Source organism: Anabrus simplex, chromosome 3 (genome assembly GCF_040414725.1).
Source record: "Anabrus simplex isolate iqAnaSimp1 chromosome 3, ASM4041472v1, whole genome shotgun sequence".
Lineage (NCBI taxonomy): Eukaryota > Metazoa > Arthropoda > Insecta > Orthoptera > Tettigoniidae > Anabrus > Anabrus simplex.
The window spans coordinates 339,136,944-339,154,373 of record NC_090267.1 but is presented as its reverse complement, the minus strand read 5'-3'; the positions used below and the strand labels follow the sequence as shown (position 1 = coordinate 339,154,373).

The 17,430-nt window shown below is 38.0% G+C and overlaps 1 protein-coding gene across 1 annotated transcript in view; it reads left to right on the top strand.

Annotated features, from left to right (window-relative positions):
• Nucleotides 1-16,913, top strand: part of POSH (Plenty of SH3s) — a 311,783-nt gene extending 294,870 nt beyond the window's left edge. Inside the window, exons 14-15 of the mRNA XM_067143214.2 lie at nucleotides 5,345-5,476; nucleotides 15,750-16,913. Of these exons, the coding sequence (XP_066999315.2) occupies nucleotides 5,345-5,476; nucleotides 15,750-15,918 (301 nt within the window). The 3' untranslated portion in view covers nucleotides 15,919-16,913. The remainder of the gene's footprint in view (nucleotides 1-5,344; nucleotides 5,477-15,749) is intronic.
• Nucleotides 16,914-17,430: the final 517 nt, after the last annotated feature.

The window sequence follows — 17,430 nt, the reverse complement described above, 5'->3', positions numbered from 1 at the left end:
CATTTTCATTTATACAATGAGTGTACACACATCTTCATGTTTAAAATATTCCTTCAAAATGAACTTGCATTACTCTAACAACAACTATTTCATCGCTGATTTTTAAGCTGTCCTGTGAGTCACTTAGTGGCTGGAGCATTCATTATGATTAGCATAATCTTTCAATAGAACATTGCAACATATCATATGACATGAATTTCATTTTGGTCTGTATTGATATGATTTATCACTATCAACAAGGATGAGAAGATCCACCTATTCAATACTGTATATAAGAAGTTAATATTATTTTTACATCAGGATCTAGTTTCGACCCTTGTATTGGGTATTGGGTCATCTTCAGCCCTAAATTATAAAAGACCAAGCAGGATTGCTGCAGTCGCTTAAGTGCGGCCAGTATCCAGTATTTGGGAGATCGTGGGTTCGAACCCACTGTTGGCAGCTCTGAATATGGTTTTCCATGACTTCCCATTTTCCATTATAAATGGAAAAGAACATTAAATGTAGCTTGAAAACACCAATACCTAAAATAACACTATTGGCATGTCTTTGTCTTTTAATGGACTTAAACCACAACATGTTCCATCAATGCTTCAAGACATTGCTAACAATGTTAATTTAGGTGTTTGTGTTTTCAAGCTATATTTAATGTTCTTTTCCATTTATAATTTAAGGCTGAGGATGACCCAATGCAAGGGTCAAAACTAGTCCCAATGTAATAAATAACATTAACATATTATATACAGTATTGAATAGGTGGACCTTCTCATCCTTGTTGAAAGAATATTGGAGTATATTTAGTAGCTATAAATGTCTGTGTCAAATAAAGTGTCGATGTACTTTTGAAGTATTTGTACTCTCTTTCCTTTTTGTGTTCCTCATTGAAATGTTCCTTATAATTTATCGTCTTCAGGCTATTCTAAAGGAAAAAGGATGGACCATAAGTAGACCTCTGTTTTTAGGCAAAAACCTATTTTGTTCCTTAAGAGATAACTTGAAATGAAGTTGTATTTACACATTTCATGTATTTATAAGGTTATAAATGGTGGTTCTATAGTGCCTAAAATTCCGGCTCCATAGCTAAATGGTTAGCGGGCTAGCCTTTGGTCACTGGGGTCGCAGGGTTCGATTCTGATTCCCGGCAGGGACGGGAATTTTAACCATAATTGGTTACCGGTAATTTCGTTGGCACAGCGGCTGGGTTTACGTGTCGTCTTCATCATTTCATTGTCATCTCGACATGCAGGTCGCCTACGGGCGTCAGTTCAAAAGACCAGCTAGCACCTGGTGAGCCAAACATGTCCTTGGACACTCCCAGCACTAAATGCCATACGCCATTTCATTTTCAGTGCCTAAAAATGCCTAAATTGATGTTAGAACATATATTTGCCGATAAATCCTATATTTTATCCCTAAATCGAATAAAAATGCTTTTAATTTATTCCAAGAAACTAAAATATTTGCAGACTCCTTTCCCATACTTTAAAATACTTTACAAACAAAATCTTAAAATCGGGAAGCTGTAAACCAACCCCAGAACTCCCTAAGAACCTCCAGCCAGAAACATACTCGTAGTCTGTGTGTCCATTGACCTGCTGGAAACAAAAACTCTTCATTTCATTCTCTATGATGAACATTTAATTTGTCTGTTTGTTCAGTGTGTGCAGTAAGCTGAGAATGTCAGCTTCCATGTTGTCTTTAATTAAAGAGTGGTTAGTGGAGTTTCCCCATTTCACATCGGATGGTAAAATAATATTTTGTGATGTTTTGTAGCAAGGAGGTGCATGAAATTTGTTTTATATTACCTCCTAAAGAGTCGTCATTAATTTACCAAAATGAAAATGGTACTTTAATTAATAAATGCTTATCAATTTACTGGCACGTAAAAGAATTCCTGCAGGACTAAATTCCGGCACCTCAGTGCCTAGGAAAACTGTTAAAAAGTAGTTAGTGGGATGTAAAGCCATTAATGCTTATTAAAATACATAAAGTTGTAGGTGCCTAAAATTTATTATTTAGAACTTTTTTAAATATTTGAGAGCATATTTTAGGCATGGATATCCGCCAAGTTAGTGTCTTGGCGGATACAAACTGTATGACAGTGCGGATAATTTTGCTGATAATTTCTAAATAATTATGTTTATTGATTTTCACTCAGGTATACTCGTACTTTTGCTTGTGATTAGGCAACCCTTGACAGTGGAATGGGAGAATGGTTATATATAAATAGCCTTGAGACCATAAAGCTGTAATTCTGACCTGAGCCTACCTGACTCCTGCCCACAATTAGTGGAAGGAAGGAACAAAGGTCAATGTGTCGGTAGTTGTCGCAAGAGAAAATCTCTCATAAACCTATGACTGTAGGGGTTCTGGTGCCAGGTGTCAAGCCTATTATTGTATTATGTTTACAATATCTGTGGCTAACAGTTCGCGGATGCGGATAACCATTCGCGGATGCGGAGCGGATGCGGATATTATTTTGTATATCCGTGCAGGGCTCTAATGATAGGATACATTCTATATTTGTTCATTAAATAATAAAATGCTGTAAGTCATTGAAAAGCTTTATTTATTAAACGTGTCAATATTAATAACTGAAAATATTCAATCATAGCTAACATAGGACTAGTAGTGTCATTGTCAATGATCTGACTTCTCAGTGTGTTGTCCAGTATCTTCGACGCACAGTTGGATTTGCTGCCATGTGTGTCTGCTTGCTCACCTAAGCGTTTTGGGAGTGATTGTTGTGAAGATATAGCAAATTTCTCCTTTTAATTCTTCAACAGATGTCATCTGAATTGCTGCAAGATTGTACTGTAGGTTGGACCACAGCCAGTTGTTGCTCGCCATGACATTGGGGCTTCTTGGAACCCATGTGAGACATCCACCTTGTTCAGTAAGGAAGTTTATAATATACAACGGGTGATTGTTTGGACCGAAAATGGTCAAATTTGTCAAATCAATAAGGAAGTTGTCGTTCAACCATTCTCAAACTGGAACATTGGTATTAAGAAGGCCATCTCTATCATAATTCACAGATGTATTAAAGAAATATGGTCCAATGATAACTTCACTGGCAGCTCTGGCCCACATCATAACATGAATGGGGTGGTGTTGAATGCCTTCAAAAAAAATTAGAATTATTTTTTGCCCAGATATGAACACTACAAGAATGGGAACTGAGATACACTATGTATTCATCTGTTGTCATGATGTTATGATGAGCTGCTAAGGTGGAAAGAACATCAAGTAACGTTTCACATGCGTCACGTCGCACATCCATATTCCTGTCAATTCATTTACATCAGTGGGCCGATGTGCACAATAACCTTCCTTTTTCAACCAACAGCACATCAAGGTTCTCGGAATCTGCATTTATGATATAGATTTTGATTCCCATAGGGAACCTGAAATATTTGTCCTGAAAGAGTAAATTTATAATACCATTATAGTTGATCTGTTATTAGACATTATAAATTTTGCAGCTAACTCATTTGTGGTTGCCAGCGTTTCGCCCCAGTGTGCTAAATCGGGCTCATCGTGTGCTATTTACCAACTTATGAGCCCAATTTAGCACACTGGGGTGAAACGCTGGCAACCAGGAATGAGTTAGCTGGAAAATTTATAATGATAGGTTATAAACTTCATGGTTCTGATCCGTATTGAATTGTAATTACAATATAATTATTAAATTAATGTAGTAATGGTCCACCTTTCAATACTATAATATTCAATATTCTAAATTACATTCATTAGGGACTAGTTTCAGTCGGGGCTGGCCATCTTCAGCCGTAATGTAAAACAACTAATAACTAAACAAATGTACATGCACTCAATTGACATAAAACAAATGAAACAAATGTATACAAATTGACATTAAAAACTGGGATGAAATTATGAGTAAATTTGAAAATAACTAGGTTCTAACATCATGAGTATGCTCATCATCGAAACTCTTTCATGTATTAATATACACAGAACTGTTTACGTAAATAACACTTCCTTGCTGACTTACTTGGTCTACGTACCAATGATTCTTTCATTTGGTCACTGGAGTCATTACGGATATATTTTTGAGGTTTTCCACTGCATTTTGTATCCAGTACAGAACAGTTGATAAAGTCTTCCTGTCCAGTTTCCATGAATTAGCTTCAGATTGGGATGCTGTATTGAAGCAGTAAAACAAGTATTCTCTTGATTTTTTTCACGTGTTTTGCTATTTCGTTTTTACCCATGAACCCATGTGCTAACAAAAGATATTTCTCAATTCTGAATCTGCTTGTATCCATCTCTGCTTACAGAGCAAGGATGAAACAGTGTAGCACAACAGTCAAATCAACTGAACAACATATGCCAGAAAAATAATCTGGCTTGTAAACACATCATCAACATTTACTGAACTCTTCCAGGAAAGAGGTCACTATTACCACCCAAGGTATTTGTAAAAAGGAGAAAATATCCCTCTCAGCATAGAATTAGCTGAAAGGTAGTTTTGCACTTGCAACAGAAGTGTCACTTCAATACAAAGTGACTTTTCAATCATCAATGTTCTGCATTTAGTGCTAATGCACTCAGGTGGCAGACTTCCTATCAGTTGTTTATCTAGCCTTCTCTTAAATGTTTTCAAAGAACATTTCCCTTGATAAATTATTCCAATCCCTCTCTTGTCCGAAATCATCCGCACAAATCGAGCTGCTTTTCTTGAGATTTTTTCCAATTCTCGAGAAACTGGAGAATTTTACAGGAGTACGGTATGTATTTTTTTGTAATATTGACAATTTTTAAAGTGTTAACATTTATCTTGTATGGTACAAGTTGCTATATTGATATCAGATTTGTGTTTGTTTTCAATGGATATTTCAAAATGTTTAGTGCATATTTGCACGCATATTTGGTATTATTATTGGGTAATTGTCTAAAGCCTGGTGTTAACTGAACTCAACCACTTTCCTCACTCTTAACAGCAACCATCACCCACTGGATGCATGTGTGCTTAGTGGAAAAGCTCTGCCAGTTGGTTCATATTTAATTGTATCTCTCTGAATAGCCCTAACTTTTTTTGTCATATTTGCCCCACAGTAACACAGTTTTGTTTCATACTTGTGTATGAACTTAAACCCAGTTTGATATGAGAATATAGTTTGTGGAAATGTGACCGTGGTTACAAGCCTGATGTTCTTAGTATTCATGAAATCTATGACCTTATCAAAACTGTTAATAATTGTAACGTTTAAAAAGAATAATTTATGTATGCGGTCGTGTAAATTCAAGGAATTATTATTTTTATTGTGTAGTAAACTTGGCTTCACATGCATTAACCTTGGGCTTTGTATTCATCTTCTAGTAGACCAAGTGATACAGGAAGTGCATGCAGTACCAGCACAAACCATCATCGCAAGTCAAACTCCCTAGATGCTGGCAGCAGTGATCCAACCCGTAAGACTAGCAAGCAATTGGTGCCACCTGTGAGGGAAAGGTGAGAAACAGATTATCAGTCAGTTGTAAGCATTTATGTATACTTCTGGATGGTTATATAACCACCTGATTATTTCATTAATTGTAGGTCTGTTCAGTACCAGTAATCATTTGATATGATGACAGTGCTAGGTATTGGGTGAAAAGTGGGGGTGATCAGAAAAGATAAAAAGGTAGATAGACAGATTTATCTTCAACAGATATATTCTCAATTACAGACGATTCAAAAAAGCATTATATACCACAAATATACCTTAAATATAAACAAATCTCCTAAAATAACTACCATGTTTAAACTAAATATAGAGGCATTTATATACACATATTTCAAATTTTATACAGAGAGAATCTTATTTTCTTGAGGTTATTAGGTCACATGTAATTTTAGAGGGTGGTGAGTGAAAAATGTCCACTGATTCACCTACCTCATTTTAGAGCCTTCAACAGTCATGACTTGCCCAAGCCACAGTTCTAGTTTTAGGCAATTGGATAATATACTTCTACCTAGTATTGCAAACGTGTAATGGAATAGACTCTAACAGTGTTGAGCAGTCCAATGTACTTGTCAGACACTTCTAAAGAAGTTGCTTCAGCCATATACAGGCTGTACTGAATTGTGCGTTAGGGACTCTATAATTTGTCAATAAGTTGTCTACCATAACCCCTCCACCCAATGCACTTCTGGCGAGTTTCGATGTGGAGTCCTTGTTCACTAAAGTGCCGATTGACTCGGTCATTTCTCTCATTGAGTATCTGTTCCCTGAGGACATTACTAAGCTATTCCACCACTGCATGACTTCGAGCTACTTCTTGTGGGATGGGCAATTTTACAAACAGACAGATTGGATGCTAGGGGAAATCCACTCTCGCCGGTAGTGGCTAATTTCTTTATGGAGCTTTTTGAGGGGTAGGCTTCTGCTTCAGTGCCCGTCAAACGTATGATTTGGTGGAGGTATGTTGATGACACATTTGTGGTATGCACAGGTCATGTATTTTCATGTATTTTTAAACCACTTAAATCAGCAACATCCTTCAATTAAATTCACTTCGGATGTGGAGTTGGATGGATGCCTTTCTTTCTTGGATGTTCTAGTAAGAAAGAAACTGGATGGCTCCTTGGGACATGCCATTTATTGTAAGCCTGTTATTGTTGGTTAGATCATCAGCCCAGAGCTGGTTGGATCCTCAAATAGCACCACCAAAGGTTATTGCGATTAAAAGGAAACCGCAAAAACCAATGGCAGCACCAAAATTAGGCGTACTAGGCAAGACGAGGAGTGAGGTAGTTTGCCATTGCTTTCCTCACTGGGTCAGAAAGTGCTATTGCAGTACAACTGACCCTATGAGCAACACTTCTCATAACACTCAGATGCACTAGTCGTGCTCCGAATGTCATTACTCAGCACCACCCATACCCCAGGAGCTTCCATACTGTCACAGCCATGGATGAGACTGGGACTTCGGTGAAGGCTACACTTTACTCTGGCCTGTGCCAAGGGATGGATACAAAAGTACTGTATCCATCAAGAAATGGCAGCAGGCAAAGCCTACTCACACAAATCGCTACCTCCATGCAGATTCTCACCACCATCCAGCACAAAAGCAAGGCATTCTCACGACGCTCACCACAAGAGCGACACAAAATTGTGAGCCATCAAATATCCGGGAGAAGATGGACACACTCACATTCAAGGGTAATGCAGATGTTGCAATTCTCCCAATTTATGCGGGAGACTCCCGATTTTTCATCGTTCTTCCCAATCACCTGATCTCCGGGACTGATCCCCCGATTTTCAGACCAGTTTCAGTAATTTTCATATTATTTTAAACTCCCGCATGTTTCCTCGCTCTATCGATATATGGCTGAGTATTGCTAGTCGATAGTAGTTCTAATAATCGCAACCGGATACCAGTACGGGGCACGGTAGCCAGCCATGTACTCCTCTATGGTCTACAATACAGTCAAATACTCAAATAGCTTAATAATAGGAAGTGGAAGTTGCAAGCGAGTAACCTAACCTCAGAAGTAGCACACCATGGACGTCTACCCGGGGAAGGACCTGCATAAGTGCTCCTGTTACGTCATGTAGTAGTGCCTCTTAGTTGTGAAAATGAAAACCTAAAACCCGTTTTCCAGTCAATGACCAGGCCAGGGATCTTGTGGTGAGGATGGGAATTGTGCCAGCTGCCGAAGCCTGTCGCACTCCTCTGGGGTAATGATTAATGACTGACAGATGAAATGAAATGATTGTGGAGAATGTTGCTTGAATGAAAGATGACAGGGAAAACCAGAATACCCAGAGAAAAACCTGTCCCGTCTCTGCTTTGTCCAGCACAAATCTCACATGGAGTGACCGGGATTTGAACCACAGAACCCAGCGGTGAGAGGCCGACGCACTGCCGTCTGAGCCACGGAGGCTGTCCCTCTTGGTTGTATGTCTTAATATTTGTTTTGGCCAAAATGTCAAGAAAGAAATATGATGCAGCGTTTAAAAGCGCTTATAGGGAAGAGTTTTCATATTCCAGTGAATCGAGGAAAGGACAAACGTTCACATTCTGTACTATATGTAGGTGTGATTTTTCAGCTGCGCATGGTGGGAAGTGCAATATACTCGAACATGTGCAAACAGAAAAACATAAGGAGAGTGTCCAGTGTGTAGAAAGAATCCAGAAACTCAACTTTTCATGTAAAAACCAAGATGTAAATCCTGTGACAAATGCCGAGGCTTTATTTACGTTGTTTATCGTAGAACATAACCTGCCTGTAAATTGTGCCGACCACGTGGGGCCTTTGTTTCAGAAAATGTTTCCTGATTTGGAAATCACTTAACGATATGGGTGTGGTAGCATGAAAACCGGCTATCATTACAGAAATGTGCATGGAAGAAAGGGTGAAAATTGTGTAATATTTGCAGTTTAATGCATTTTCTGTTGCTACTGATGGTAGCAATAAAAGCGACTTGAAAATATATCCTGTTGTTGTAATATATTTTAGGCCTGAACTCAATGAAATTCAGAGTTGTCTACTCTCCGCGCCTAATTTAGAAGGGGATGCTACTGGAGCTAACGTTGTCATTTTTTTTTCTCTCAGCTTTTCAGGAATTCCATATTCCATTAAAAAACTGCATAGCTCTTGGTGCTGATAATGCTTCAGTGATGGTAGGATTAAATAATGGTGTGTAAGGATGTTTGAAGCAGGAAAATAGTAACATAATCATCGTAGGCTGCTCTTATCACCTAATTAATCTTCTGCGGAGAAGGGTGCAGCGTGCTTGCCTGTAAATGTAGATGAAAGTATAATTTATGTAAAAAGCATTTAAGCTCTTTAGGCTTTTTCAATCATGAAATTACCAGCGTTTCACCCCAGTGTAGCAGTGGCCTCATCAGTCGGATTGCTACACCTTACGAAGACGCTGGTGGCTAGTGCACCGTTGAGACACCACTGCAAGCCTCTTATGTAGGACAATGCAGTGACGGTGCGCTTGGAGAAACATGTGCCTCCGCTTGTATAAATACCTGCATTTGATCTTTATATCAATTGATATAGTTCATATATTTGATATATAATTCATATAGGCTACTGTATTTTATTATCTGGAAAGGAGTGCAAAGAGGAAAGAAAAGTTCAGAGAATTTCAGACTTTACACAACACAGAGATCAGGAGATCAGTGCAGATGTGTCTTGTTTGTCTGAAAAGGTGAAGCATTGTCATAACATTTCACCACACACCTCAGTTGAAAGGAAAACCCAGTCATCAGTTTCACCCCCCAAAAAAGAAAAAATGCAACTACTGATGACACTAAGTGATGCTTTGTCATGTGAAGAACGACTGTTCATGTTCCTTTCGTCAAATTTACATAAATCTTTTTGCCTTTTTCTCTCAAGTTTTATTGATATCTTTGAGATTCCAAACGTAGCTCTTCAGTCAAGTATACCGCACATCCAATTACTGAAGTCAATTTTGGAGGAACTATTCAAGAATGTGATGGCAAGGTTTGTGAAACCACATGTTATTAAAAGCTCCTCCTCACTCCTTGAAGTAGATTATCATACTCCAGCAAATCAAAAGGATGATTGTGATGTATGAACACTTTGAAGTCTGAGGGAAAGTGCATATTCTTTAAGTCTGTTAGAAAGTGTTTCTCTTAATCACGTGACAACATGGTACAAAAATTTCCGTTCAAAGATGTTTTAATTAATACAGAAGTTGGAAATATTTCTGCTATAAGTAGGGCATCATTTTCTGGCCTTAGATTTAGATCTAAGTATATATTAGCCAATATTCCTGATGCTGGGGCTCCCATTGAGAGTCCTTTTTGTCGGTAAATTTTATTATTAAACGTAAAATAATAAAATTTACCGACAAAAAGTTTTAATGTTTTAAAATTTGTGTTAAATCAAAATTATTTTACGTTTAATAATAAAATTTACCGACAAAAAGGACTCTCAGTGGGAGCCCCAGCATCAGGAATATTGGCTAATATATACTTAGACTATTTGGAACACACGAAAATTATTAATCAAATAGAGGGTTTGGATTTTTGAACACGTTATGTGGACGATGTTTACGCTATAATAGATAACAGACTCACCGATAGCAATAAAGTTTTAAATATATTGAATAATTTGGATTCCAATATAAAATTCACTTTAGAAGAAGAAGAAGTTGAAAAATCACTGAATTTTCTGGACATAGTTACAATAAGAGAAGAAAAAGGATTTTCTTTCAAAATACACAGAAAATCCACTTTCACACTGACCACTATCAAGAACAACTCGTTACACCCTGAGGCACAGAAAAGATCAGCATATTATAGTTACGTTAACAGAGCGTTTAGTATTCCTTTATCCAAATCTGAAAGGAATAAAGAACTGTTGTTTATCCGACAACAAGCCCTCTTGAATGGTTTCAACAATAACATGATTGATAAAATAATTAATAAATTTTCGGAGAAGCAACAATCTAAATTAATCTAAATTGGCAGTCGAACCTAGTAAAACTGAAAAATATATCAAGTTCACATATAATAATCCAAACATTCATGTAATAACAAATTTATCTAAGAGAAAAAATTTCAAAATTGCATTTTCCACCAATAACAACATGAAACATAGTATTTTCAACCATGATACAATAAATCTCTCGGAAAAAGATAAATTTTTTGATTCCGGTATATATAAACTCACATGCTTTGAATGTAAGAATACATACATAGGACAATCTGGCCGCAATTTTAAAGTTAGATATTTGGAACATGTGAATGCTGAAAAACATAGAAGATTCTCAGCATGGGATCACACATGACTGCCACAGGTCATAAATTTACCAACATAGAACAAGACCTGACCATCATAAAAAAGTTAAAAAAGGGCAGCTTAGTGAACACATATGAAGACCTGTACATTCATCTAGACCAACTTGTAAAGAAAAATAATAACCTTAATGAGGCTGTAGAATTTAAGAATCCATTATATTATCAAATTCTAGTATATTTGAAAATGCTTGAGAAGGATCAAGAAAAAAGAATTGGAATTTCTCCACCTACAGATAGCCCTACAACTTATTCCTCCTCAGTTGAAGCTATAGGTGACAGCAAGGAAGTTCTTGACACACCTATATCTCCCGCTCCTCCACCTCCTCAGGTGCAAGAGCAAGGAAGAACGCATCATCAATATTACACCCGGCGCAAAACTGTGAAAGAATGACAGGAGTTACTGTTCCAAAGGAAAGCAGGCTTAATAAGATTTGACAACTAGGAATTAGTTATATTTTCATCTACATTAATAATAAGAGCCGCACTGTGGTATCAGGATTTCTTCATTTCGATAATTACTTATAAATTGTATAATTTTTAATTTATAAATTGATCTTTTTTCATGAATTATTAAGGAAAGAATATTTATTAGGACAATTTCTCTATGGAATATTGTACAAGTGTTTCCTTGACGACTGCTTTCTATTGTAGAAATAATTTATATATTTTCTCTTGAGTTATTTGTTTGTTTTAATCTTGTCAATCTTATGTTAATTTTAAGGACACTTCCTCTAAAGCATTACTTTGTCAGTTTTATATATTTTTCATCTAAACAGTGTTATGTGGCTGAAGATGTTGATAATATACGAAACATGTACCACTTTTGACCATTAAAAATTGCCTTAAGCAATCATTGTATCGACTAGGTGGAAAATAAATACTTAATTGTGAATCTATTGAAGTGCGATACGGACCATGAAGCTGATTTTATGTAAAGTTCCAACACTCGGATTTCCAGCTATAGGTTCGGTCTGCACTCACAGCGCTCCTCCCGTCACCCGTGCTGCAGAGACGGTGGAGTGACAGTTACTGAATTTGTAGTCCGGGTCGTCCTCCTTTTATACCCGATTGTGTGGAAGTATCTAGAACATGGGTATTATCGACCCTTATAACTCTTAAAGTATACGGTGGATTTCCCTGAAATGTTGACAGGTTGCGTCCATTATAATGGTCTTTACGATGGCAGTGTCGAAATAGTAATATTTTAACGCAAAATAGACTTTTGCAGGTAGGCTGGAACACGACCATATATGGTCATGTAGAGGACACCTGAGGCGGCTATGTCCTCACTGCGAACATCATTGAGTTCGGCGGGCTGCACATCTTCCGCCTCGCTCGAAGTTCAATAAACATACTTCGAACTTTGCTTCCGTAGCGGCGTTCCCAGTACAGTACCTATGTAAATAATACTCAGGCCCTCAGCCTACTACTTTATATTAACATTAAATGTGTGCAGCTCAACAAGCTTCAAGAAAAGTTTCGTTCTATTTCATGTACATATTGTATAAATGTGTTGAAGCAATAAACTTTTATGTTGTGCCTTGTATACCAAGTTCCTTGTATACAACATTTTCATTGGATAGAATTACATTATGGGCAGTACAGGGAAAGACGTGAGGCGGGGACGGGGTTGATGCACTACTTCATTTCAACATCGGAAACAGTGTCCGGCGTGCTGGCCTTTGGTCACAGGGGTCCCAGGTTCGATTCCCGGCAGGGTTGGGAATTTTAACCATAATTGGTTAATTTCTCTGGCATGGGGGCTGGGTTTATGTGTCGTCTCCATCATCATTTCATCCTCATCGCGATGCGCAGGTAGCCTACGGGCGTCAAATCAAAAGACCTGCATCTGATGAGCCGAATTTGTCTTCGGACACTTCCGGCACTAAAAGCCATACGCCATTTCATTTATTTTTGTCGGAAACAGTACCTTATTTTGATTGTTTTGCTCAGCACTAACCCATGCTCAATAATTTCCTGGAATGTTTCGCATTCCGTACAAATGTCAACACCATTAGCTCCGTGCATGTATTGTATCACAACTTCCTGGTGACAGACTATGTGACGCTGGAGGGTGAGAGGGGAATCGCTCGCCCGGCCTTGCCTTTCTTACCGACATCTATGCACCCGAGATGTAACTATCAGTGGAATTAGCTGTCGACAGCAATGAGACTAGTGGCGATATTTTGAAATAAAATGTGGATTTAGAACTGACTCCGGCCGCCTCTTAAAAACAAGCGAAATAACCTAGAAGACATCAAGGGAATAGAGTAGGACAGTGGATCAGTAGTATGAGAAGAAGGTGGAATCAGGAGAGAATTCAATACCTTCTTTGACAAGCTCCTGAATGGAGAGGTATCAAATGTAATTCAAAAAAGAGAAGAATCTGGAAAAAGTGAAGAGCCCAGTAAAAATATGGAGCCACCAATCACATGGCTGGAGAGAGAGAGAAGAGCCTTAAAAGTATGAAGAAAGGGAAAGCTGCAGGAATAGATGAGTTAAGTGTGGACATGTTAAGAGCAGGAGGAACCCCAGCAATCTAATGGCTATATAGATTCCTAAATGTAGTATGGTAGAAAAATACCATCCCAGAAGACTGGAAGAAAGGTATAATTGTACCTATATTCAAGAAAGGCAGCAGATGGAATTGTACCAACTACCGTGGCATCACTCTACTCTCTCATGGACTAAAAATTAGGCCTGGAAGATCAACAACAGATCTTAAATTTGCTATCAGGATGCTGATGGAAAAACATTGGGAAAAAGAAAAGCCTTTATATCTGCTGTTCCTTGACATCGAAAAGGCCTATGACAGCATATCAAGGGAGCTTATTTGGGAGTGCCTGAGAAAGCTCGAAGTTCGAGGCAGTCTAATTTCAAAAGTTACGGTGCTTTACGAGAAAACCAGAAGCTGTGTACAAGTCAGTTCTGGACTGTCAGACTGGTTTGAGACAAAAAGGGGGTATCATATTAAAGGCGCTAAAAGAAAAGGGGCAACAAGACTTAAAAGCATTTGCATTTGCAGATGATGTAGTAATTTGGGGTAACTCGGAGAAAGATGTAGAAGAGAGACTGCAGGGGTGGAGTTAGGAGTTTGAGAGATATGAATTAAACATCAACAAGGCTAAAACGGTGGTGTTGAAGGTACAGAAAGGTGACAGTCAGCCAGAAATCATGCTAAATGGCATCAAGCTGGACAGTGTCACAGAATTTAAGTACTTGGATAATATAATGTCCAAGAATAAATTAGCTAAATATGAAGTAAACAGTCCAATCAGCAAAGCAATTCATTTTTACCTCCAAGTAAGACAGCTACTATGGGATAAACAAGTACCACTCAAAACCAAGATGACACTGTATAAATCATACTACACCCCTATCCTCGCATACAGCCTGGAAACCGCTACATTAACAAGAAAAGACAACTCGAAACTACAAGCAGCAGAAATGAAGTTCCTACACACAATGATCCAGAAGACCAGGAGGGATAAAATCAGGAATGAAAAAGTCAGAGAAGACGTAGGACTAGAAGATTCCTTACTCCAGAAGATCCAAAAGGCAATACTGAAGTGGTTTGGTCATGTGAAAAGAATGAGTGCCAACAGGTCTGCAAGAAAGAAGTATGAAAGAGAAATCAGAGGAAAGAGACCAGTGGGCAGACCTAGAGAAAAATGGACAGACTTAGTGAAGAAGGATGTAGAGGAGAGAGGTCAGGATTGGGAGCGGATTGTGAACGAAGAATGGTTCATGGACAGAACAAAATGGAAGGGGCTCATATACCACACCTGGGAAACTGGAGTTGGTCAGCGATGATGATGTTGATGACTGGATATTTTATTTAAAATTAATTTTTTTTTAACTTGGTGGCATTAGCCCATACGTAACACAGGTATGTACTCTATTACTGAACTTTTTTTGTACTCGTTACCACCACCCATCATACACACGCACCCACCCGAGTGTGTGCAGTGCAATGGTACGCCATTGCCGTGGGATTTGAAACACCCGCTACATTGATTTCATAATGGTTATTTGCTCAGGCAAAAGATAGCAGGAAGACAGCTTTTGGCTACACTCAGACCTAACTATTTCTTCTGAGAGATGTTGGATATCATCACAGTAGTTTATGTTTTTAGAATTCCAGTATAAATGGTCCATTATTGGACATTAACATTTTCCAGCTAATTCATTCTTGGTTGCCAGCGATGTCTAGTAACAGACCATTTATATTGGAAATATGAATTTACTTATTCAGGACAAATATTGCAGGTACCCTATGGGAGTCAGTATTTATATATATTTTTAGAAATCTGCACACACGCTTCTAATTTATTTGTAAACATGGCAGGTCCTGACAGTCATTGGTGATACAGAAATTGCTCATTTACTCCATAGTGGCAGTGAAAATAATTCAGGGTGTGACGATGACATAGAGGATGAGTTCACTACTGTATAATCTCCATTGAAAGTAGTGACGCTGACGATGTAATTCGTGATAACACGCAGAGGAATGTGAACACATCCAGGGGGACTACAACACAGTGTCAGTATTCACGTGCAGCTGGCCAGGGATAACAAGTTTAGCATATGTTTATAATATTCTGTAATGTGTTATTGTTATTGCGCATTTTTTGGTAATTTTATGGATGCTTGGTTGGATATTGTAGCAAAATTCATACGGCTTCGGGAGTAGGCTAGAAATAAAGCACGCTGTGGGCACAGCCCGGGGTATTGCAGTGTCACACTTGAGGGATTGAAAATTTAATCACGCATTACTCTTTGATTTGTTCTTATTTCCTGGTAATTCAGTGGTGTCTGCCTCATTTAGCTTTAATTACCAGGGCTATACGTGTGTGAAGTGCTTGTTCTTGATTGTAGGCAGATCTGCTCATTTACATTATCTTGTTGTAACTCAAATCACTTTAAAAAATGCTTATGTTCATTGGTGTTGTTTGTAGGTTCCGTTGCATCGTGCCTTATCCTCCAAATAGTGAATATGAACTGGAGCTGCAAGTGGGTGACATCATCTATGTGCACAAAAAGCGTGATGATGGCTGGTACAAGGGGACACAACAGCGAACAGGCCGCACTGGACTCTTTCCGGCCAGCTTTGTGGAGACTTTCTGAGATACCGCAGTGTACATGAGAGAGACATCCATTTAATGTTGAAAATGGCTCAACAAACAGATAATTTATATTTTTGTATTCTAGAAAGTTATTATAGCCCATTATTTAAGAAGTAGAATTCTATACTCTATTGTGTATATAGGAGCCATTTTCCTTTTCCTCACATTTCTACTGTGATGTCTCTGTTGAAGATCTTTTAACTAGTCTTTAAAACTTAAGGAATTTGTATCATAGTTAATATGTATTTAAATGTCAAGTTATTCAAGCTTTTGTTTCAAGAGCTGTTGTTGTTGTCCCAGTTAAGTTATTTTTGGATGTGGTTCATGTAGCTCTGACTTGGACTGAATATTCCTTTTCCATTTTGTATATTTTGGTGGTGAAAGGTTAAGAATTGTATTCCATAATGTGCTTCCTTATAAACTAGCATCTGTCCCGTACAATGCAGAGGTTCCCAGTGGAATGGTGCTCTCTATATTTGTATAGACTTTTTTTTTTATAAGATATTATGTAGACTAATGTTGTACATTTAGTGATCCTGTTCTTATAACCACGTGAGATTAATGCAGTATGTAGACTTTCAACACCTCCTTAACATTATTTTCCCCAGTCTAATGCTGTATATAAAAGCAGCAAAAAGAAACCTTTGTGGGACCGTACTTCTCCTTTCTGAATTCTAACCTGTTCTTTCCAGTTCACACTATGCAACAGATCACTTCATGTTGCTTCTATTTTAGATCTCTCATTTAGATTGAATATATGACTCAGAATCGTGATCATTATTGTACCGTATGTATAAATGTACTGCAGAAACCAAATGCTGTATTAGTCATGTTTTCTGCAAAATATTCAGAGTTTCAGTATGTTTCTTGCTGTTTACCCATATTAATTAACCATCCAAGTTCCACTAGCCACAACTCTTAAAGATTGTTCATCAGTTAGCATACATGCCAAATCCATTTTATTTTATTTTTTCTCTCTAGTATTGTAATCCTCTTTTACCGAGCTCGATAGCTGCAGTTGCTTAAGTGCGGCCAGTATCCAGTATTCGGGAGATAGTGGGTTCGAACTCCACTGTCGGCAGCCCTGAAGATGGTTTTACATGGTTTCCCATTTTCACACCAGGAAAATACTGGGACTGTACCTTAATTAAAGCCATGGCCGCTTCCTTCCGAGTCCTAGCCCTTTCCTGTCCCATCGTTGCCGTAAGACGTATCTGTGTCGGTGCGACGTAAAGCCAATAGCATAATCCTCTTTCACAACCTAGAATAATTTTGAAACACATTCACATCCAGCATTCAGTCAGTCTCCACTGATCTTCATTGACCTACTATTTTCTTAAATAATTGCAAAAATTTAAAAATTTATTGAACATCTTCCTTGGTAAATTATTCCGATCCCTAACTCCTCTTCCTATAAATGAATATTTGCCCCAGTTTGTCCTCTTGAATTCCAACTTTATCTTAATATTGTGATCTTTCCTACTTTAAAAAAACACTACACAAACTTATTCGT